At 53.9% G+C, this 22028-nt stretch overlaps 3 protein-coding genes across 3 annotated transcripts; 1 reads left to right on the forward strand and 2 right to left on the reverse strand.

Annotated features, from left to right (window-relative positions):
* Window positions 1-463: 463 nt before the first annotated feature.
* On the forward strand, window positions 464-6587 carry NCS54_00440600 (Hypothetical protein; the record flags this gene model as incomplete). The annotated part of the gene is made up of 8 exons (XM_053149945.1): window positions 464-780; window positions 832-1105; window positions 1156-1209; window positions 1271-1336; window positions 1388-1630; window positions 1685-1796; window positions 1999-6311; window positions 6366-6587. The coding sequence occupies 8 exons, from the start codon at window positions 464-466 to the stop codon at window positions 6585-6587; spliced, it is 5601 nt and encodes a 1866-aa protein (XP_053005920.1).
* A 1359-nt stretch (window positions 6588-7946) lies between these two features.
* Window positions 7947-10557, reverse strand: NCS54_00440700 (Peptidase-S8 domain-containing protein; the record flags this gene model as incomplete). Its single annotated transcript, XM_053149946.1, has 5 exons — window positions 7947-8785; window positions 8844-9450; window positions 9500-9611; window positions 9667-10461; window positions 10514-10557. The coding sequence occupies 5 exons, from the start codon at window positions 10555-10557 to the stop codon at window positions 7947-7949; spliced, it is 2397 nt and encodes a 798-aa protein (XP_053005921.1).
* Window positions 10558-11815: 1258 nt separating this feature from the next.
* NCS54_00440800 (Hypothetical protein) lies at window positions 11816-20326 on the reverse strand (the record flags this gene model as incomplete). Its single annotated transcript, XM_053149947.1, has 3 exons — window positions 11816-17314; window positions 17578-20221; window positions 20280-20326. 3 exons carry the CDS (start codon window positions 20324-20326, stop codon window positions 11816-11818), a joined length of 8190 nt encoding a protein of 2729 aa, XP_053005922.1.
* Between the last annotated feature and the right edge of the window lie 1702 nt (window positions 20327-22028).

Here is a 22028-nt window from a genome sequence, read left to right on the forward strand (position 1 = left end):
GATCACCCGGCCCTCTAATCCCACATCCCGTTGAGAGGAGGGGCAGCGCAGCACATCACCAGTTTGAGCGAGGATTCAACCCCCAATCCCACTGCAACCCCTGCATCCGTGTCACGCCACTATATATTTTTGGCAGGCCACAGGGTTGAAAATAGCCAACTGTTTCGTGATTTGCTAGGGCTCGCTGTGTATGCGGCACTACGGCATGGGCGCTTATTCTCTGCATACCAAGTGCATCTTGGCCTTCAGCTGCGCCCTCCCCCTCAGTTCCAACCTCGCTGAGATTATCTCGTGAAGATGGGAAACCTTACCTAAAACACACCGCTCGGAGGATCGCCTATTCACGGTTCCTTACCCGATCACGCAACACATTACTCACTGTCCATATTGTATATCCACCGGAGTGCATAATTGCCGGATTCCTTCGTTTGAATGTCGTCGTAGACCTTCAACACCAAACATGATGCCTGACTCAGACTCAGACTCGGAGTCGGCGGCTTCCTCTGCTGCTTCGGAGTTGTCCCGACTTCCTTCTCCAGAGCCACCAACTGAACCAGTTCAAGAAACAATCACCAGCGACAACCAGGATCAACAAAATGACGAAACGGTAGCAACAGAGGCCACACCAGCCGGCGATGATTCCGGCTCAAAAACCACTCCATCTTCAGACTCAGCCCCTGACCCAGAAGCTGAACCCCTTCACATTGTATGGGAAGAAAAACCAGAAGATGTGGAAGAAGCTGAGCACCGCCCATATTTCGATGGAGCTTTGGCCGTCGAGTGAGTTCCCCAATCTATTCGAGCAAGGACCTGCTGACGGAATCCTGCCAGCTATGTCGTGGTCCCTGGAGTTTACGGGGACTGGGAGGGTGATGTCGGAGAATGCCCTGGCTCAGGGAGCTCGGCCTGGGTGTCCAAATTTGCTGGGAAACGAGCTGTAGAGGACCCCTTCTGGATGAAGAGTATATCATCAAAATGCAGGATCCTCACCTACCAGTACGATGCTTCGCAGCTCTTTCGCGCCCGCCAGTCTCGCCAGTCGATCCGCCAGATGACTCTCAAGCTGTTGCAAGCTCTCAAGGCGAGGCGTCGGAACGCACAACATGTTTGTGGCCCTAAAATTCTATGAGGACTTTAGATGTTGATTGATCTTAGAAACGGCGAATTTTCTTTGTTTGTCACGACATTGGGGGCATCATAGTCAAAGATGTGAGTGTTCAAAGACCTTTCCATGCAGGCTACGATGTGGGAAGCCTAACTATATGTATAGGCCCTCGCTTTGGCAGCTCTCGAAGGGTATCGGTGGAGGGACATCTCGGAAATGTCCCGATTAGTGGTAAGTCAGTATCGTTTCCAGAGTTTATAGCAGATCCCTAACCATCTGCAGGTCTTCCTAGGCTGTCCCCATCGCAGCTTCAACAAGTCTGATCTGGAAGACAGACTCACACGTTTCCTATTCACCAACTATGTTCACAACGACTCCAAAGTTCGACCCTCAGTGTCATCCATATCAGGGCTTGCAGATGCCGTCATCGAAATCAACGGCCTATTCGCCGAGTCCAAGGTCCCCCTGCGCAGTAGAGTCATCAGCCTTTACTCTGAAGGAACTGAAAACTCGAACATTTGCCATGTGAGGCTCTCTTTAGTAGGCGTCTTGGAAACAGTTCTTTGTTAACTTGATTAGGCTTTTGATAACTACAGTGCTACCTTGGGCATTCCCCTGGAAAGAAGACTTCCTGAGCCTAGTGACACCAAATATTCCGACCTCAAGACCTACATCAAGAAGATAGATAGCGGTAGGTTCAAGTCCCTGTTGCGATGAACCACGTGCTCTGTTTGGATCAATGGCGCTGGAGGTCACGATCCCGTCACGTGTTGTGATCTCAACCGGGGAGGGCCAACCTTTCACGCCTCCTACTATTTTCCTACACTTAAATCCGTCGTCAAACATTCGTGAGCCTGCTTTTCACGTCGGCCAGCAAGCTAATCTCGCCTCAGATATCAATCCTACATTGGAAGACATACAGTACATCCACGAGCGGAGTCTCCTCGCCCTCGCCTCTCCTGTCTACCCACTCAAGACCGGAGAGTCTTCCAACTTCCTCAAGGACCTCCCCGAGTATCAGGCCTGGCTCAGTCATCGGGAGCCTCAGATCCTCTATATCCATGGAAACCATCGTGTTCGAGAGGCAGCTGAGCAGGTCTTCTACTCCCTCGAATCAGATGCCGAGGGTGATCAGAGGCGAAGCTTGGTGCTCTACTTTTCCTTCGACCGATGGGACGTCCGGTGCGACTCTATTAGAGACCTGATCGCGACATTCTTGGCACAGATCATCACCCACTTCCCCAGACTGAACCAGCAGCTCGAATTCTTCTTCAATCAACTACACAATGAGCATGGCTGGACAGAGACCGACCTCATCCAGTTCTTTGAGTGGTTTCGGGCGTCAGATGAAGTTGAGGAGGTCATATGCGTCATCAACTACTTTGACGAATGTACCCCAGCATCTCGCAAGAAGTTCCTCGAAAACTTCGTCTACGTGTCTCAAAACGTCGAGACACCATGGAAAGTTGTTGTGACAAGCCACAAGCCCGGCGCCCTGACAGAGGAACTCTCAGGTTCCGTCTGTACACCAATTGATCTTGCAGCATCGGGATTGGAGTCTTACACCGACAACGATAATGAAAGAGATTTGGCAAGTCTGACAATGGTCCGGCCTGACCTCCTCTCCCATGATGCCAAGGTCCACGAGGAACTGAAGACGATTGAGAGGCTCGAGCCCTCCGTCCAGCAAATCATTCGTGAGCAGGCCAGAATGCACGATGGATGGCCCGAAGAAACGTCCATCCAGACGCTCTTTGCACCCCTGAATCTCGCCCAGGGCAAATCACAAGACGACGAGATTCTTGGAGAGGTCTTGGATTGGGTGCTGAGGAGGTTTCCCGAACAAGGCATCCTTCGTCGGCTCCTGTCATGGCTGCTTTACTCCGTGAGACCGCTCAGCGTCTGGGAACTTGCAACTATTCTCTCGTTCGAAACTTCTCCAGGTCGAGGTGGCGTGGCCCCGAGACCATCAGAAGTAGAAAACCTCATCTCCCAGATTCAGCAGTTGTTGGCTGGCGTTATCGAGGTAGACCAGAATGAAGTCAGATTCCGACATCCTCGCCTGAGAAACTTCATGGCCGGGGAGGGAACTTCACACATCACGGCCAGAGAACCAAAGTATCTGTGGGAAGAGATAAAAGAGACTGCTCATTCTGACATAGCCGAGCTGTGTCTCAAATATCTTTCCAGGACCAGTTCTAGCATCGAGCAACTCCTCGATGAGACTTTCGGGGTCAGCCTCAGAACCTTTGAAACGCCTACTTTTGCGGACCGAACAAACCTCGCCTCCTATGCCCTCCAAGCGTGGACACATCACTTTTCTCTGAGCTCGTCGCGTCCAGACTTGTCGGCCATGCTCTCGGAATCAGAATCACCAAATTTTGCTCGGATTCTGGCTCAGGGTCACTGGGCCTTTGCAAACCAAATCACGAAGAGTGTCGATATTCCGGAAACGCTGTTTCCCATCTTTGCTGGCCTTGGACTGCTCGAAGTAGTAAAGCCACGAGATCAACAAGACGTCTTCCGAGGGTTACTCGAAGCAGCTCGCAAGGGGAATGTCGGGATCGTCCGACAAATTACCGAGGAGCACATGCTATCATCCGATCAATTGATGAAGACTCTCGAGGCTGCAAGCTCTTCTGGCGATGAGGACTTGATGCTAGATCTGTTGAAGCAGATGATCTCCAAGACTGAAGAGCCTGGTAGCATTGAGTGGCCACCGGTTCTCATTTATAGGGCGGCATGGCTAGGCCTTGATCGTTTTGCCGACAAGATTCTCGGGTTGGGATGCCCACCTGATCCTGAAGTTGAATGGACACTCACTCTGAGGGCTTCGCCACTATTCCAAGCGTCGCGGGCCGGACATCCAAAGACTGTGCAAGCTCTCGTGAAGCATGGGGCCAATCACAAGTTCCCTGGTCGTTACGAACGAACACCTCTTCATCTTGCAGCAGTCGAGGGGCATACTGAAGTCGCTCGGGTCCTTCTGGAGGAGGGCAAGGCCGACATTGATGCCCCCAGTGACAATAACTTTACTCCTCTATATCTTGCATCAGTCTTTGCACATTACAAAACCCTGGAACTGCTCTTGAAGAAGGGCGCTGATCCCAACATGGGTCTTCCTCCAGGCCCCAGGGCCGAGGATGAGTTCCAGTGGGTGCCGTTGGTTGTGGCTTCGGATGACGGCCTCGAGAAGTGTGTGCGATTGCTGCTTGACAATGGAGCAAATCCCGACATCTGCGGCCCCAATGGAACTGCCCTACGGTGGGCTGCTTGCAGTGGCCACCTGGGGGTCTGCGATATGCTTCTTGCTGCTGGAGCCGACCCCAAGAGCGAGCTACTGGAGATGCCCATCTTCCACCAGATCTTCCAGACGACGCCTAAAGATAAGCTCCTGGAGATCCTAGACCGGTTCCTGGAACTTGACTTGGATGTGAATGCTAAAAACAAGGCGGGAGATACAGCCCTGATGTTTTCATTGGTTATTTGGCCGACCCGGGTCGAGGACTTCACAGTGGAATTCCTGGAAGACGACGTTAGGACGGATGCCCTTCGGAAATTCCTGGACCACGGCGCTGATCCCACCATCCCTAACGATTACGGGAGCTATCCGCTGAGCTGTGCGATTACCTGTGCGCGGTACGAGCTCGTTGAGCTTCTGCTACAAAGGGGCGCCAACGTAGACCAAGTCGACCGGCAAAATTTTACGCCGGTCACGCTCGGCATCGAACAGACAGAGATTCTCCGTCTCCTTCTTAGAAAGGGAGCCAATCCAGACCTTGGCAGACGGTTCGGCCAAACGGCCTTGATGTACGCGGTGGATGGGGGCCTGGACGAGACTGCGGAACTACTGTTGCAGCACAATGCCTCAGTCGACATGGAGTATGATGGCGGCTCTCAAGATTGGTTAGGCTGGACCCCCATGAGATTTGCTGTTACGGCAAGAGTTGGAATAGCCGGAATGGTACGTCGGTTGGCAGAAGCCGGAGCCAACCTGAAGCACAAAGCAAACGGCGTTCCTCTTGTCCGTTCAGCTGCCACGGGAGATTACCTTCAGGAGTTTCTGGAGTTCTCGGGTCGAATCGATATTGACGAGGGTGACGATGAGGAGGGCATCGCTGCTATTCATGCCCAGGACACCACACTTGACAACCTCAGGCGTCTCCTCAATGCTGGGGCAAACATCGAAGCAGTGACAACTCGTTCACGAGACACACCGCTCTCAGCGGCCATCACTGCCGTCGACGGATTGGCCCGAGCCAAGCTTCTACTTGAAAGAGGAGCCAGCATCAACCGTGGATCGCCATGGAACGGATCGCCCCTCTGCCAGGCTTGTCGGAAGGGAGAGTGGGAGACGGTCAAGTTTCTCGTCCAGCAGGGCGCCGATGTGAATCAGCCGTGCTATGGCTTGAACGGTACGCCGTTGCAGGCAATCATTCTCCGAGGCGAAGAGTCGAATGCTCCATCGCCTGAAGAAATGGTTCGCTATCTCCTCGACGAGGAAGAACAGGCCCACGTTCGCCCGAGAGAGTCTCGCGCAGACGTGACTGTACAAGGCGGCTTGCTAGGGTTCCCTATCATTGCGGCAGCCTTGAGGGCGACGCCAAACATCATCAATCTTATCCTGGAACAAAAGGGGGCTACAGTCGACGTGAGGGACAAGATGGGTCGCATGCCAATACACCTTGCTGCTCTTAACGGGATTCGCAACTTTGAGGTCATCCTCGAAAATGGGGGAGACATCAATGCCAAGGACAAAATGGGCCGAACGGCGCTTCACTTCGCTGCGCAGTCGGGGCACAAGGAAGTTGTCGAGAAGATCATCTCACTCTTATCTGACAAGACAGCCATCGACACCCCAGACATTGATGGGTGGACACCGCTATGCTGGGCTGCCCGTAGGCCAAGCTCTTGGCTAGATGAAGAGCATGCAAGCGAGAGTCCCCAGCAGAAGGAGGTGATCATGCTCTTGCTCGAGAACGGGGCCGACAGAGCCGTTCTGGCCAACGTTGGGGATGAGAAGTGGACGCCGCTGGAAATTGGTCGTTTCTCTGCATGTTCCAGGGAGTCAATGGCTCTCCTAGCCCACGGTCCCGTGCCCAATGGTGTTTCTGACCCCGAGAAGAGCGACGACGTGGAAGAGCCACACAAAGGCAAGTCGCAGCGAGGTTACTACCAGAACTACTGGTGCGACGCATGCGAATGGGTGAGTTCCTATCCAGTATTGCCAACTTTAACATTTACTAACGCCATTGAATAGGACATTCGAGGCTTCGCATATGTGTGCAAGACATGCACAGATGTTGGGTACTGTTCTAAATGCCATCGCCATGTGGCCCTCTTTCACCCATCCGATCACGAGTTTAATCAGCGGGGGCCGGAATTCGCAGGGTCCGATGATGGAGATAGTGATGATTCAGCTTCGGCGACGACAGACTCGACGGACTCGGACTCTGGTTCCGAGTCGGACGGTTCTGGGTGAGGGCTTATGTATGACCCGAAGGTGATTTGTAAAGAGAGAGATAGCGACGGAAGATAGGCGTTGAATGAAGAATTTGAAGGAGTTGGGTCATACAAGCCTGCACAACGGGCATCAAGGACAACAAGCATAGTGTTTAGTTCAGGAGGCTAAAGATTTTGATCGCTTCCAATGCCCCGAGAATATAACCTGAATTCCAGGCTATCCCTAGCACATACGACCATACCCACTGGAGAACTCGGGATCCCGTCCGCTCTCCCATAGATAAGCCAGTGAGGGGCGGATTAGTAGTTGGGTCGGTGACGACCAGCGAATCCCCGCTGTTGTATGTTTTTCATGCTCTTTTTGCTTCTATCTCCCATTGAGTTGACATTTTTGTTGTTGAAGCCGTCACGCAGCCGAGTGTTAGTGATGGGGTACCCCCTTGTCTGAGCGTTTCTTAGAGGATTCTTTTTTAGCGTTCCTAGGTAATATACCTAAGATTAATTATTATTACTTTTCTTTTATTTATATATATTTGACTAAATAGCTTTGCTTCCTTTACCCTCTTTACTAGCTTACTTCGCGTATTTTATAATAACTTATATAGCCCTTATTAAGTTACTATCTTAGGTTTAAGTAAACTTATTGATAAGCTCTGCTGAGAATGATGCGCTTTAATGATATATATATTAATAAGCTTTATAGTAAATTTAGGAGGAGATAGGGTAGCTAGTTGGGAAGCTGAACGATTTACCCGGGTGTATTATTGGCTTTATGGAGGATAGATAGTCGTGGAACTGTGTAAGGATATGCATAGCCGAGCCTTCGGCCTGCCCTAGCCCTATAGCTTAAGATAAGATCTTCTCTTCTAACAATTAGAAGAGAAGAGACTGCTACCTTTTGGTGCAGTGGCATAGTTTATGCAACATCCTTACAAACTGGTCGCGTTCATGCGGAACGTTACCCTGTGGTAGTTGGAGGAGAGAATCAAGACCAGAATAAAGACCCTCAGCGCCTGTCAGTCCTGCACCCGACCTGAAGGGTGTCAGGCACTCAGTCGAACCATGATCCAGCTCAGTAAGCTATAGAAACAGCACCAGGAGCGCTACCTCGAAGGTATATCTAGGCACGTCGCTAACAGATTGGTCGGAGGGACGATGTGAGAATGAATTTTCAAACGGCAACTTGAAGCATTACAACTGCATGCGTTATATAAAGAAACCAAAGGAGCGACTAAATTCGTGCAAAGATCGTGTAGCAAACGAGACAAGGCCCAGTGAGCCATCAGGAATCTACTCAAAGAAAGACAATTTCGCCAAGTCCCGCGGCTTCCTGGCAACCATAAGTTCTGACCCTGAACTAACTGTGACCCCTGATTTCTTACCCGGAGCCATGACATCCCACGCCGTCAATGCCAGCTGCTGTTTTCAGAGCGTTCCCTACACAGCTCTTCTGAAAGACGCCAGTGCGAAACTTGGCGGTCCACTCGCGTCCATCGTCGCCAAGTCCATATTCGAAGCTCCATGTATCAGGAAGCAGTGCACAACCTTCGACCTCGTCCTGAAGCGACTTGCCATTATCAGAACTAGCCCAGCCATGGCCCCAGACCCAGTACTCATTGAAAAAGACCTTATAGGCACTATCGCAGCCTGCCTGTTTCCCTTTCTCAGCAGCTGAGCGGAGGGTGCCAGGAGAGACACGATATCTATCGCCACCGATAGTTATCAAGCCTCCGGCCTTGTAGTTTGCTGGGTTGACTTCGGAGGAGGGGTCACAGCCGTCCACCGCCATCATGAGGTACTTGATGCAGTCGTCTCCGTTATACTTGACGCTGGAGCCTGTTTCGAGATCCATCGAGAGGGTAACCTTGTTGGGCGTACCCTCGTTGTAAGTTCGTGAGATGGAGAATGAATCTTGTTGTAGATCACGCCGCACTGTTGCATCGGGGCAAAATTCGTTCTCAATCAAGCTCTTCACATCGTCTCGCTCAACGTAGATATCGGCCTGAAGGGTGTTGCACTGGGCATGCTCCTTGGAGTTGTGGGTTTCCTCGGTGACGCCGTTCCAGAGCACGCGGATGCCTGGTACTCGCTCCCTGCTTCCCTTGTCGGATTGAAGATATGCCTTGAGGTTCTTAACAAGGCTGCCATCACTGGTATCAAACGGCACCGTTTCATACGAGAGGAGATTGGCAATCTCGCCAGCAACCAGCGGCGCAGCTAAATCAGTCTGGTTAGCGCGCGATCATGCCAAGCTGGGACATCCCCGGGGGCATACCAAATGATGTACCATCCTTTCTCATGGGTGTTTGTGAGTCCTTTGGCAGACAAAGAATATCCTCCCCCACAGCGTGAAGAGTCACATGGGGTCCACGTTGAGAGAAATCAGATAGCGCGCCTTCGGAATTAACAGAGCCAACAACAATGAGTGGGAAATCAGGCCCCTCGAGCAGTGCCGGATACTCGTTTACCTCCTCGCTATCGTTCTCGACTGGGTCGATGTTGCCTGAGTTGCAGACAAAAGGAACATCCCTGTCGAAGAGTGCGTTCAGTCGCCCTCGTATCTGGTCTATCAGGCCATCCTCCCAATCCTGGCCGATACTGAGTGACATGGTAACGACGCTCTTCTTACGTCGTTCAGGATGTTCGTCGAGGTCGTGAATAATGAGATCTAGGGCTTCCCTGAACTCGTCGGTATCAATGAGGTAGAGCCTGACTACCACAAGCATAGCCTTCTTAGAAGCCCCGAACTGAGTTCCGAGTGCTTTGCCTGCGCTACAGGTGCCATGCGATGGATCATCTTCTTCATCGTCCTCTCCAGGTTCCTCGTGGTTGTCGATTGCTTGCTGGGTTAGGAGATGCTGTGGGGCGATATTTGGGAATTCCTGATTTCATTAGGCTTGGCGGATTGAATACTTGGCGAGATTGTCTTGCCTGGTGTTGAGCCTCAAAAGCTACACCTGTCTCGATGTGATATATGTAGCTTCCTCCTCCTGCATGGCTCTCATACATGTAGTGCTTGAGGTCCCGTAAGACTGGGATTGTGCTAGAAGTGAGGGCTGGTTAGCATTGTGCTGGCATAGGCTGGTCAACTAACGTACCTCGGCTGGCTGACGGCAACCAACTCAGGAGCAGCGTCCTGCTGCGTCTCGTACATGGTACCTCGTCTTTCCAAAGGGCCCGGTGCCTTTGGAGAAGTCGACGGCTTTCGAAGTCCTCGAGCCACACGGCATCGCCTACCCTTATGAACTGGGTGCACAACTTTAACGCCATCAATGGCCTCAACTTGCTCCACCTGAGCCTTGGTCAAGAGGGCTACCCAGCCCTCAACCCTGCCGTCCCATATCCTAGGTCCATCTACCTTACCGTCGAGGAGGGCCTTGAGAGAGGCACTGGTTGCGTTGCACTGGTCCAGGTTCCGACCATCCACAGGGTAGATGGTGGATTTTTGTTGCAAAGAATCATCTTGTCTCACTCTGTTGTGATGCTTTGGAATCTCCAGCTTGGTCACGCGATCAATGCCGTCATGGCCCTCTAGCTGAGCAACTTCGCTCGGCGAGGCCTCGACTGTCCACGACATCAACTGCTCATGGACGTCGGTCCAGGGGTGGAGGTCATGATTGTTGACAGTTGACTTGATGAATTCCATGGTTGCAGCAGTGTCGGTACCTTGTTTGGGAAACACGATGTAAAGGTCTTTGCCCTTCTCAGTGGCCCTTTTGGGAGTGTGGTTCATGTTAGCGGTGGTTGATGTTGACGAGGGAACGAGGAAGAAGAGAAGCCAAGGTAGAAAGACAATGTGTAAAAGCATCTTGAACGTTGAGAGATGAAGAAGAAAATTTGACTTGTTGGCTGGTTTAGGTCGCTTCATCAATTTCCTTCTACAAGGGAGTATGCTGGAGCATTTATGTTGAAAAGCAAAACTGCTGTTCGCGAAGCTGAACGTACTTTGAACGTGCCCTTGTCGTGGCGAAGACGTCTCTGTGGGACATGATGGGCACCAGACGTGGTGATGCGACCTTGGTGTATTGCCAAAGTAGAGAAAAAGGTGGTCAGATGACGGATGGTTGATGGGAGGGCACTCGGCAATCCTTTGAAATGACAGGAAAGGGAGAATTCTCTGTTTTGTGTACTCCACACGTGCTTCTCCTTGTATTCGCCGAGAGTTCATTGAGCGTTCGAGTGTTCAGGGTAACGTCCCTCCCGCCAGCCGGAATGTACTGTAATAATGCTACGAGATGCATGGGGCGAGGCGTAAGAAATATATGCCGTATCAAGTCTCTCCAGCGGGGTTGAACAAACCTTGATGTGAATACGTGATGCACAACTAGAGTCTGTTTACGAGGCAGACATGATTGTAAGACCACACGATGAGCTTGATGATTCATGACTCAATAAGGCACATATTACCCGTGCGGATGTGCTGGTGTACGGGGGAACATCAACTTGGTGGTCCCTGCCTGAACTTACAGCCCGGCATTTAAACTCTCCATCTCCACCCGCAGGAGAGACAAGACGCCATATCCTGTTTCCATCACACACAACACACAACCCCGCCACCCCAGTGTTATTCCGTTCAACGTCTGGTCGTGATATCCATTGACGGGGTGCAGTTCGGGCCGATCGCCCAAAGCATCCTTCACCAGCTGTGATTGACTCGGCAAAGTAGTTTCGTACTCGCCATCGGCGATCTAGAATGGCATATGAATCTTGCCCGTAGTACCCCCTTTCAGGGTGTACTTTTTGGTCAGCTGGAAGAATTCAGGCGACTTGGTCTTGAAGCTCCACAGGCCATGGGGCAGGAGAGCCTGGTTGGAACCTGGCCCATCTCATCCCGTCTTCTCAACGTCAGTCACTGGTGTCCGCAGCTCAAAGATGAAGGGTCTGACCGACCTGGCGATTAATGCAATATTATTATACTTGCCCGGGACATTGCGACACGGGCGATGCTCTGAATGACTAGAATTATGTATACTAACGGAAAGAAAACTGTATATGCTCAAGTGTGTGTTTCTTTTCCATTTTGTCCTCGTTTTCCCTGACCCGCTTTTGTGTATTAAATGTCCCCCATGCGATCTTGGCTCAACAAACCATCAAAGGAGGGGGGTAAATGAAAGTATGGCCGTGACGCCACGCTGTAAACGATTATAAACAAAAGGACAAATGAAAGGACGGATGTGTCAAGGCACAAGACTGGTGACAAATTGTGCTGTCGTATATATCAAGAGAGATTCATCAACTTGCGGTACGTTAATCGAGATCTCCATATTCCCCTCCGTAAGGGTTCCACTCCTGTCCGGGATAACTCGTTGCGCTCATCTGAGGAGGCAGTTCTCCATCCGAGTCGGCATTAGGGTCATAATGGATCTTCTCCTCCTGTGAGTCGATCCGCAACGTGCGCTTCCGAGCATCCTCTGTATCTTCCAGCTCGGCGGAGAAGGAAGGCCCGCCAGTCGCCTTGGTAGCGACCCCATTGCCGTTGCTTTCGGGTGAAACGGCCTTGCCGTGTGTTGTTTCGTTTTGGGCGGGCGCCGCATTGATCGTGCTCTTGGGCTCCGGCGTTGGTTGAGACAGAAGGGCCGAGTTGACCGGGCTGATCTCGCCGTTCGACCCGCTGGGAGGGCTCAACGAAAGAGCGCGATGCTCTTCGGTCTTGGGCGCCGAGTTCTCGTTCATCGCCACAAGAGGTTGACCGCCGGCTGGCGATGCACCAGCAGCAGTCGCAGCAACCACAGGTACACCCCCAGCTGGAGGCAGAGGCTTGGTAGCCTCATTCTCGCCGGCGACCATCCTAGGGGATGAATACTGAACCGCGGGAGGAGGGTTGCTGCCTAGCCTTGAGCTTCCGCTGCTTCCACCGCTGTGATGGCTGTCATTGCTTACAAGACGCTGCATGTCCGGCCTTCCTTGCTGGTTAGTATTAGCTGGACTACCTCTGTGCGCGAACGCCGGATGGCTTGGCTGCCCTCCTCTGTTTCCTTGATGCTCCGCGTTGTTGGGCTGATTGTTGGCTGCCGGAGGCATGAACTGCTGCAACAAGGCTCCTTGATGGGGTGATGGCGCGTGTACGGGAATTGGCTGCTGAATGGGGACCGACGTTTGGACCGTGATCGGCTGCTGCTGTTGATGAGTGCTTTGCTGCATCATATGCCCCTGCTGAACGCGAGGGCTCGGGTGTGTCCTATTCGGGGATTGCCCGGTCATTCCTTGTCCCTGGGTAGGGAACTGGCCTGGCTGGTAAGGGGATGGAGCAAACTGGCCTCCGGGGCTATGCGTTTGCGATTGCCACTGACCCTGAGGTTGAGGCGGAGATTGAAACTGACCCTGGGCCTGGGGTGGTGACTGGAACTGGCCTTGGACTTGGCGTTGAGGAGGAGATTCGAACTGGCCTTGTGGGAGAGGCGGCGATGGGAATCGATCTTGAGGTCTGGGAGGGGATTGGAACTGGCCCTGAGCCTGCGGAGGAGAACGGAATTGACCTTGGACCTGAGGTGGAGACTGAAATTGGCCCTGGTGTTGTTGAGGAGACTGGAACTGACCCTGTGGTTGAGGAGGGGATTGGAATTGGCCCTGAGGCTTAAATCCATAGCCGGGATACGGCTGGCCCATACCAGGCTGACCCTGACCAATAGGTCCTGGAGGTCTCTGGAATTGATGTTGGCCCATGGGTGGGCTGGTGAACTGGGAGGACTGTCGCGGAGTCTGCATCTGTCCGACAGGTGGGCTACTAAACTGCTGAGAGGATTGCCGTGGGGTTTGCATCTGGCCGACTGGGGGACTGCCAAACTGAGAAGACTGTCGTGGGGTCGGGGTTTGGCCGTAGGGGGGCTGACCAGGGAACTGCTGATGCTGCCGTCCTCCTTGGTAACCTCCCTGAAAAGAGTGTTCGACAGCCGGCGCTTGCTTGGAGCTTCGTTTAAATGCCCCGAGAATCTTGCTCGCGGACAGCTTCTCTCCTTCCGGCTTGCTCTGACTCGATGATGGCTTATGCACCGCCTGCCCCGACATTCGGTTCTTCAGTCCCTTCCACTTAGACGACGCGGGACTACCTTGACGAGGTGCTTCTGCGGCATAAGGCTGAGGTGGAGGTCCCAGGTTGTCCTTCGGAGGTACTTGAGGTCCGACAGAGTGCTGCATTTGCATTGATGGACGCCCAGGGGCAAAGGACGAAGGGTGTGGGCTTGGCTGCCCACGGAAACCGCCCGGCTGTTGCTGACTGGGAAAGTTTTGTTGGCCGCCCTGCTGGGGGTTAGAAACCTGCGGTTGGAACCCTGGAGGGAACTGCTGCTGGTATTGCTGCTGTGGCGACATCCCCATGCGAGTAGAAAACGGTTGGTGTTGCGTTGGTGGAGTATGAGAGGCCATGGACAGCGCGGGCGTGTTTGGCTGTGATGTTTGTGAAAGCTGAGAGGATTGTCTCCTTCCCATAGCTGGCCCGGATGTTGTCAGTCGAGGACTTTGCCCTGTAGCGATAGAAGAGACTGATGGAGGTCCCATGTTTGACACTTGAGAAACTGGAGATAGAGGCAAGTCATCTTGAGTATTATTCTCAACGCGACCATTAGCCGGCCGAGCGTCAGGTCGAAATGCCATAGCAGGTGAGCCGGCAACAGGCTGTTGAGCTTGGCCACCGACTTGTCCAGGCCGAACCAGCTTATCCAGGGACTGTGTTGAATTGTGGTAGGCGCCCTGCGACATCGGGGCAGGGCGTACAGCCGAGGCTGTGGGTGAGGTCGATCGCATCCTGCCAGATCCATTATCAGAAAGGACCTGTCCGACACTAAAAGGAGTCTGCGGCGTCCCATGACGACTTGGGACGTTCGTTGTGCCGATAGGGGGGGTTCCCCCTGGCGTTGTTGACGGTCCAAAACCTAGCGGCGACGGACGAGAATTTTGGTAGGCGACTTGAGCCTGCTGCTTCTGGTGAGGCCCGCCTGAGGGGGGCCTGTCAGGGGACGTCGGAGTCTGCTCGAGCAACGAAGAGGTTCCAGTCATCCGACGGAGCATGGGAGGCTGCTGACTTCCATACTGCTGAGGCCTCTGAGGCTGAGGGCTGGCAATTGTTGGGCCTGAAATTTGGGGACTAGCAGGGTGCGATCCCGGAAGTTGAGGGCTACCAAGCTGTGGTCCAGGAAGCTGAGGGGTTGGAAGCTGAGGGCCTGAAGGGCGACGGCCCTGGGGAGGGCCTTGAGGTTGACCCTGGGTTTGCAGCCTAGGCAGCTGAGGGCCTCCGAGCTGGGGGTTGCCGACTTGAGGCCCGGAAGGTTGGCGAGCCTGTGGTTGCTGCATTGGAGGCTGCTGCATCTGGGGCTGTTGGGGTTGTTGCATCGAAAGGTGTTGTCCCGAAGGTGGTCGAACCGGCGCGTCCTGATGCTCTTCCTTATGCTTACCGCCATGACCCAACAGCCCAGAGATCAACCCGGCCGCTGAACCCCGTCTCCTCCGGCGTTCCTGGGGATCAAGCGGCTGCGCATTCGCTAGGGTGGGCTGCTGCATCTGGCCGAATGACGGACCGGCTGTGTTGCTCCTCTCAAATCCAGGATGAGAAAACTCTGGACGCTCCAAAGACGCTTGTTGTTGGAGTACAAGCTGACTTGAGATAGGCCTTGAGGAGTTGGGGGTCCCCGGTTTGGGCGTCATATCTCCACTTGGACGGTGGTGGAAGACACCAGCTACTGCAGCCTTGGTGTTAAAACCCGAGAATCTCTTCTTGGGGAGGGGCGTGCTTGTACCAGGCTCATTAGCTAGGTTTGATGTAGATGCGCGAAGAGGGCCGCTGGACTTGTGATGGTGGCCAGTGAGAGCACCGAGACCTGTACCGAAGCGAGATAGCTTTCGTTCTTCCGGCGACGTCTCTGGTCTGGCTTCATCTGGACGAGGAGGAGGTCCCATCAACCCATCTCCGCTCTTTTGTCGCCCGTGGTCCGTCGAGGGGCGATTTCGCAGTCCAAGCATGAAGCTCGACCTGGCCTTCTTACGCTCTTGGATTTCGTCTGTGGTGATGCTGGATACAGAAGCCCCGTCACCTAGCAGATGCGGCTGCTCAGGCGCATGAGACTGGGAAGGCTGTTGCTGATGTTGTTGCTGCTGTGGGTTGGGCTCCACAGACGTGCCTCGGCGCTCAGATGATCCCCTTCTAAACCGACTGCCAATGTCCTTGAACAACGCTGATGCCTTTCTTGAACGACCACGTTCCTCCTCTGGACCTCCCGTTCCAGTTCGCGTAATACCTGCCTCGTTAGATAGCCGTCTCATAAACTGCGGAGTAGGGCCAGGAGGTCCGTCTTTAGGAGTTTGCTGTGCTTGTGGCTGTCCCGGAAAGAGGCCTGGGTATCGGTTCGCTGATGATGGAGGCGTTTCACTTGGCTTTTGTCGATGTTGGAACGGCTTGGATACAGGACTCGTGGCTACAGAGCTCGTTGGTGAAGGCAGATCAATCCCAGTCTCCTTGTCATATCCGAAATAAAGCTCTTGGTGTGAGCTGCTGGTACCGGCACGGTTTCTGTTAACAGAATGGAGAGGCTCAGCCAGGTGGCTTTCTTCAAGCTTCCATTGACCAGTTGGGGGAAGCTGTTGGGGCTTAGGAGTGACACGGTGGAGAGGCTCAGAGAGATGGCTCTCCTCCAACTTCCATGGTCCAGAGGGAGGAAGTCTGTGAATAGGGTTGCCACCCATCATGCCAGGTGGGACCATTTGCCGGGGTCCAAACTGCGGGTGCTGAAGTGGCATGGAGCCTTGATGGACTGGGTGCATCTGGAATGGGTGTTGCGGTTGCGAGTGAAGGGGCGGCCGCGGTTGATGCTGAGGTTGTTGCTGCTGTTGCTGAGCAGTTGGCGCATCTGCAGGAGTCTGCTGCTCAGGTTCATCGACATCCTTCTCAAAATCCTTACCGACTATCAGAGAATCTGTACCGACCAAAGTCGAACCAACTGTGACCTCGGAAGTGAGTGTTCCATGTTGCCCGGCAGCTGCATCCTCGTCAACATCGGTAGAAACCCCTTCAGTGATCGTCTCGGTGGGCTTCGACTGAGCGGGCTTTGTGGTTACGTCAAAAGTTGAGCCTCTTCTAATCAATGGCAAACCAACGAAAGACGACTGACGTTGAGGCATACCTGCCTCGTTCTGGGTTTGGGGAGGGGCACCAGCAGGGACTGGTTGAGAGGGGGTAGCAAAGGCAGATGTAGGCTGCTGAGACGAAGTTGCGGGCACTTCCGGCGGCACCATGCGGATTCCTCCAGTATTGGCAAGAGTAGGTGTCGCGTCGCCAGACACCGGCTTACCAGATGGCACTTCAGCGCCACGGTTTGGCTGGCCATGATCTTCTCGGTTCCCAAGCTGGACTCCAGAGTGTTCCGAAGCATCGTCCTTCCCAAGGTCCGTGCCCTTGAAAGGATCCCAGGTAGAGTTGTCATTATCAGGCGTTGGGATTTGCCATTCCGTCCTATCTTCTTGATCCCTACTGGGAAGGGTTGCCGGTCCGCTCATGGGTGGGGGTCCGTAGCTCTCTCGTGAAGCAAGTCGTTTACCTGGGTCACCATGTTGAGGTGCAGGGCCAAAGGGAGATACAACAGACGACTGGGAGGATTGGGGAGCCTGGTGCGGTTGGGTCGGAGGCCTCGTGTACATCATGTCTTTCTCGGCTTGCGATGCAGATTCATCAGCGCGGGACTTTGCTCCAAGGCTTAGGCCCCATGACGTGCGTCTCTCATTCTTGGTCTTGATTTGCACCGGGGGAGGGATGGGTTCGCCCTGTCAACCAAAGAAACATTAATAAACATTCTCGTCACATACAGCCTGATGGATGGGCAACAGCATGGTGACATGTGGGAAAGGGGGAAAAGCGTCGTAGAATTCCTATCTCATACACCCGTCTCGTCATAAGGCCAAGAGTGAAACATCAGCCCCGAAGCGCATGATGAAGAGAGAATAAACCCAACAATTACCCTGCTCGGAGTGAAAAAGGAAGAAGCCCATCGCAGCAGGTTCTAGAAAGAGAAGCGTCAGTGAAATACCTTGTCCCCGGTTCCGCGCAATTTGCTCCTCCCCTTGCTGAACAGTCCCTTGCCCATCTTGCCAGCCGAATGCATGAATTCCTTGCTCTTGGTACCCAGCTGGTTACCCGAGTTTCCAAAGCTGCTGGAGCCGGATGGTGCTGACAGGGGCAAGCCGCCCAATCGAGATCGGCCCGCTGCCGGAGCCGTCGTGGTCGGAGAGCTTGCGTTAAGATACTGCTGGTAGTATGGCTGCTGTGAGTGAGATCCGCTTGGTGTTGAAGCATGCCCTCCCTGACTCGAACCAGGAAGACCAGCTCCCGAGAAAGAGCCAGTTGCGTGAGCATACTCGGGTTGTTGAGTCATCAGGTTAGAGAGCCAATTCTCCAGACCTGACTCCCACGCGGCGTATGTGGCCCGGCCTGCATCAAACTTGAGAGTTCTTTGAAGGGGGGTGGAAAGATTCATGATGTCGCGGAACGGGATGGTTTGAGGAAACTCGCTCGGAGGAAGCACCAGTGTCTGTGGTTGTGGTTTCTCAGGGGGTGGTGTCGCTGACGCAGTGATGGTTGATGGTGTCGGTATGAGCACCTTGTCTTCAACCCCAGTCCCGACACGGTCAAGGCCGTGTGGTGTACTCTCATCAGTTCGAACAGAAATGGGAGACGGAGGCTCAAGAACAACTGGTTGCTGTGTCGGAGGAAGTGTGCTGGCTTTGGAAACCTGGTGTGAGATCCCACCTGACGGCGGAACGACGATCATGGGAGTCTCGACAGCCCCCGGAGAGCTCCTCGATGGGCCAGCGGGTTCAGGTGTGGCATCCCTAGGAGCCTGAATAGCAGATACAACAAGTGGCGAAGGAGAATTGACAGTGGGAGCCTCGTTCTTGGATGAAGCTTCAGCAGGCGACTCGCTCTTAAAAAAGTTGGGCGAAGGGCCAAAATCGGCCTCCCAGGAAAACTTTCGGCGCAAACCTAGAGAATCTGGTTCCGTATTATCCTCAGCCGGTGGAGGAGCTGGGCTGGATGAGCCGGAGCCAAGGGCCTTCTGTTCCGGCACTGGAGAAGGCAGTGGAAGCGGAGCAGCTGCCGGAGCAGGCACTGGCTGCGGCTTCTCGTGATCCTTCACCTCGTTGTTCGCTTCTTGTGCTGGCTTCTCGGTCGTATCAGCCCAATAATCATCGTAGCCGCTTAGAGTGTAGCTGCTATTCCTCGTATCATTTCGGTTGCCTGGCGTCAAAGTCTGCGAGTTGTCTGGTGGGGGAGCCAGGGCAGAACTCTGGCCGATCGGACTCAGGGACTTCATGATCTCTTCACTCAACATGTCGCTTTCCTTAACAGGCGATGCATTAAAAGTGCTCGTGGTCTGTTGTGTCTGGGCCGATTGAGGCTCGTAGTCTGAAGGGGAGTATTCCGGTACACGGGGCTTGAGAGGCTCAGTGGGTGTAATCTCGGGCAGTGTGGACTGGGGAGAGCCAGAAAGTGCTGCTACTTCCAGGGACTTGGTATGAGGACTCGGCGTGCGCAGAGGCGGAATGGCTCGAGGGTCATTCGCAGGTGCGAGGGCCGGGTTTTGAGAAATGACCGCGACCCTTGGGCTATTCGTGTTCTCTTTGGGAGCCTCGTCGATCGTGGAAACCTCGTGGGATGAGCTCTTATCGGATTGTGACGGAGGAGCAGGGGCGACCGGTGCTGGTGCGGGGGGCTGTTCCTGCTTTACAGGATCCAGGGGTGCGGAAGGAGGAACTGAACTTGACGAGGAAAAAAAGTCGTCCCCGAAGCCCGACATCCGCAACATGCTGGGCAGCTGTGGGCTGACGGACATTCGCTTGCGATCGATACCGGCGGCTGGGTGAATCACGGGCTCCTCCTTATCATCGTGGGTTTCCTCATAAAGAGGTCGGCTTTCGGCCACTGGCGCATTGTCGAAGCTTCGTTGCGCGAAACCAGAGTCCTCCCTTTTAGCGAGGATACTATCGAACGTCGGCTGCTTTTGGATTGGTTGATTACCAGGACCATCTCCTTGGTTGTAATTCTGGCGGTTCGGCTCGTTCAGTGGTGGCGTTGCTCGGTCACTGGGTTTCGCCGCAATAGCTTCGGCAATGGATAGAGGTGAACCACCCAGCCTTCGGTCCTCGTCTACGTGACGATACAGTTCAGACGGTCGAATCGCGGGAGAAGCGCGAGCACCAGAGCTGGCGGTGCTTTGCGGTGTGGAAGATCGGACATCGGGCTGATGATAGCTGGGGGCCTTTGACGATCCTGCGCCGGAAGACGCGGGGGCGGGTGAGCCGGTTCGTCCGGCTCCCAGTGCAGCAGCATTGTGGACTTGCTCGGGGCCACGGGCAGGAGCTGCGGTCGAGGGAGAAGCATTCTGCTGGGTCTGGATGTGCAACGAAGGCGGGCCGCTGGAGCTCTGTGAACTTGATGCCACAGCGGCGGCCAGCATCGGGGAAGGGCCGTAGGATTCGGACCGTTGGCCAACGGGACGGAGGCCCGTGGTGACCCGAGGGACAGGAGGCGGCGGCGGCGGCTCGTCGTCTTCGAACTCATCGGCACCCCAGTCATCACCGTCATAGTTCTGAACGGGCGCTTGGACCCATTTTCTCGTCTTCTGGCGGCTGACGTTGACTTGGTATGCTCCGGCCGAGGGAGTCTGAGGGGATCTAGAGAAGTGCCAGGTTAACAAAAGGCCACCAATCGAGGGTGGCAAAGGCCATTTACAATGGAGATTGCGCTTGCGCGTAGGGGTTATTGTATGTCCCGTCCATAACGTGCGTAGTATGTAGATGCTCAGTTATCGGAGCATTCTCGTCGGGTATCAAAGCTGGTGAGGGCTGAACACCGGTTCCAGGCGATGGATGTAGTTCGGCAGTATGCGAACGGAGTCGGGATTAGGCGCGACAGCCTTCTTATCGAGTTCGGCAGTGATGAAGATCGGCGGGAGGAGAAGATGCGTAACGGGCGATCGGACGTGATGGGGAGCTTAGAATACAGGGGCTGCGCGGGAAATGAAGGAACAGAACAAAGACGACAATGTAAATGAAGATGCAAATACACTCAGAATGAAGAATATGATGAAAACAGAACAAACAGATAGGACAAAGGCGACAGATGGCGATACGATGGTGATGGAGCAAGGAGGTGATGGTCGGGGAGCGAATGGTGCGGTCAGGCACTTTTGTTAGGTCGTGCCAGCGGTAGTAGGTCGCCCGTTGGAGATTGGATGACGGAGGGTGATGGGGCACTTCCGGGCTCTGGCATCACCTGGGGGGCCAAGAAGACAAGGAACAACGGCCGGCAGCAGCACGCACCAAGCAGGTACCCCATTCGCCCAGCCTCAGAGAATTTCGTACGAAATAACGGAGAACACGGCAGCAAGAGACACTAGAATCCTCCACTCAACGGAAGCCAGCGTCGAGGAGGCAGAAAAAAAAACAGGGGATGGGCTGACCGAGGAATGGAGACTATCAGCGGAGTCGGCCAACGCATGTAGAGCGGCAGCGAAACAGCGCTACGGGGTTACGAGATCAGCTGCGACTCCGCGTTAGTGCCACGCTCATCAACAATACCCGGAGCTGGTAATTAACACACGCGCACGCGAAACATGGATCAAGGGGCCGGTTACGAGCTGGTGACTGACATTCTGCAGCTTCTCAGAAACTAGGATGGCTGTAAGTGTCACGACGAGGTGAGCAAGAAGCACATCTACGAGCTGTAGAGCTCTCTTCTGCTGACGTAGTGCAAGTCCATTAATCGGACTTCCGTTCCAGCGGCGAATGGCACCTTGACCAGCCAGCCTCCACCAAGGTACAAAGGAGAATGCCGTCAAGAGGTCCCCATTCCTCCACTTGCTTCTGGAAATGCAAATTGAAAGCTTGAAGGGTTCGTCACTCAATGTGGCTCAGTCTCCCGACCAACAAACCAGGACTAACCCTCAAGCCCCTGGATACTGTCCGCATGGGTCCAAGAGTGCAGCCTCGGAACGGCAATCGTCAAGAGCAAATTTCCCAAAAATTGACCATGCAACCTGTTCACGCAGCCTGCCGGCTTTGTTAGTTGTATTGTCTCCTCTCTCCTCTCTCTCCTCCTATCCTTGACTGCGGGGGATCACAAGACGTAACAAACCTGTTGCACTTTCAAGCGCGTCGCATGTAGCACACCAACCACGCACGTACCACGACCACCACTGCGCCGGACCCTTGGAAGACAACACACGCAAGCCCCGTCTTCGTAGTCGGGGGGTGACGTCGAGTGGTGTCGAGGGATGACACGTACGCGGGACAAGAAATAATCGAGGCACCAGAACGACAAAGGACGTCTAACACGTCCTATGCCATGACTTTACTATGCATTTGGATAGATATAATAATAACTAAATAGTGGAAGAATATGCCATCAAAGGCATTCTCTAGATTGTTTTGTAAAAATTTATTCCACATTGGTAGGCATCATTAGGAAGCAGAAGCTGAT

The sequence above is a fragment of the Fusarium falciforme genome, chromosome 3 (assembly GCF_026873545.1).
Source record: "Fusarium falciforme chromosome 3, complete sequence".
NCBI classification, from domain to species: Eukaryota; Fungi; Ascomycota; class Sordariomycetes; order Hypocreales; family Nectriaceae; genus Fusarium; species Fusarium falciforme.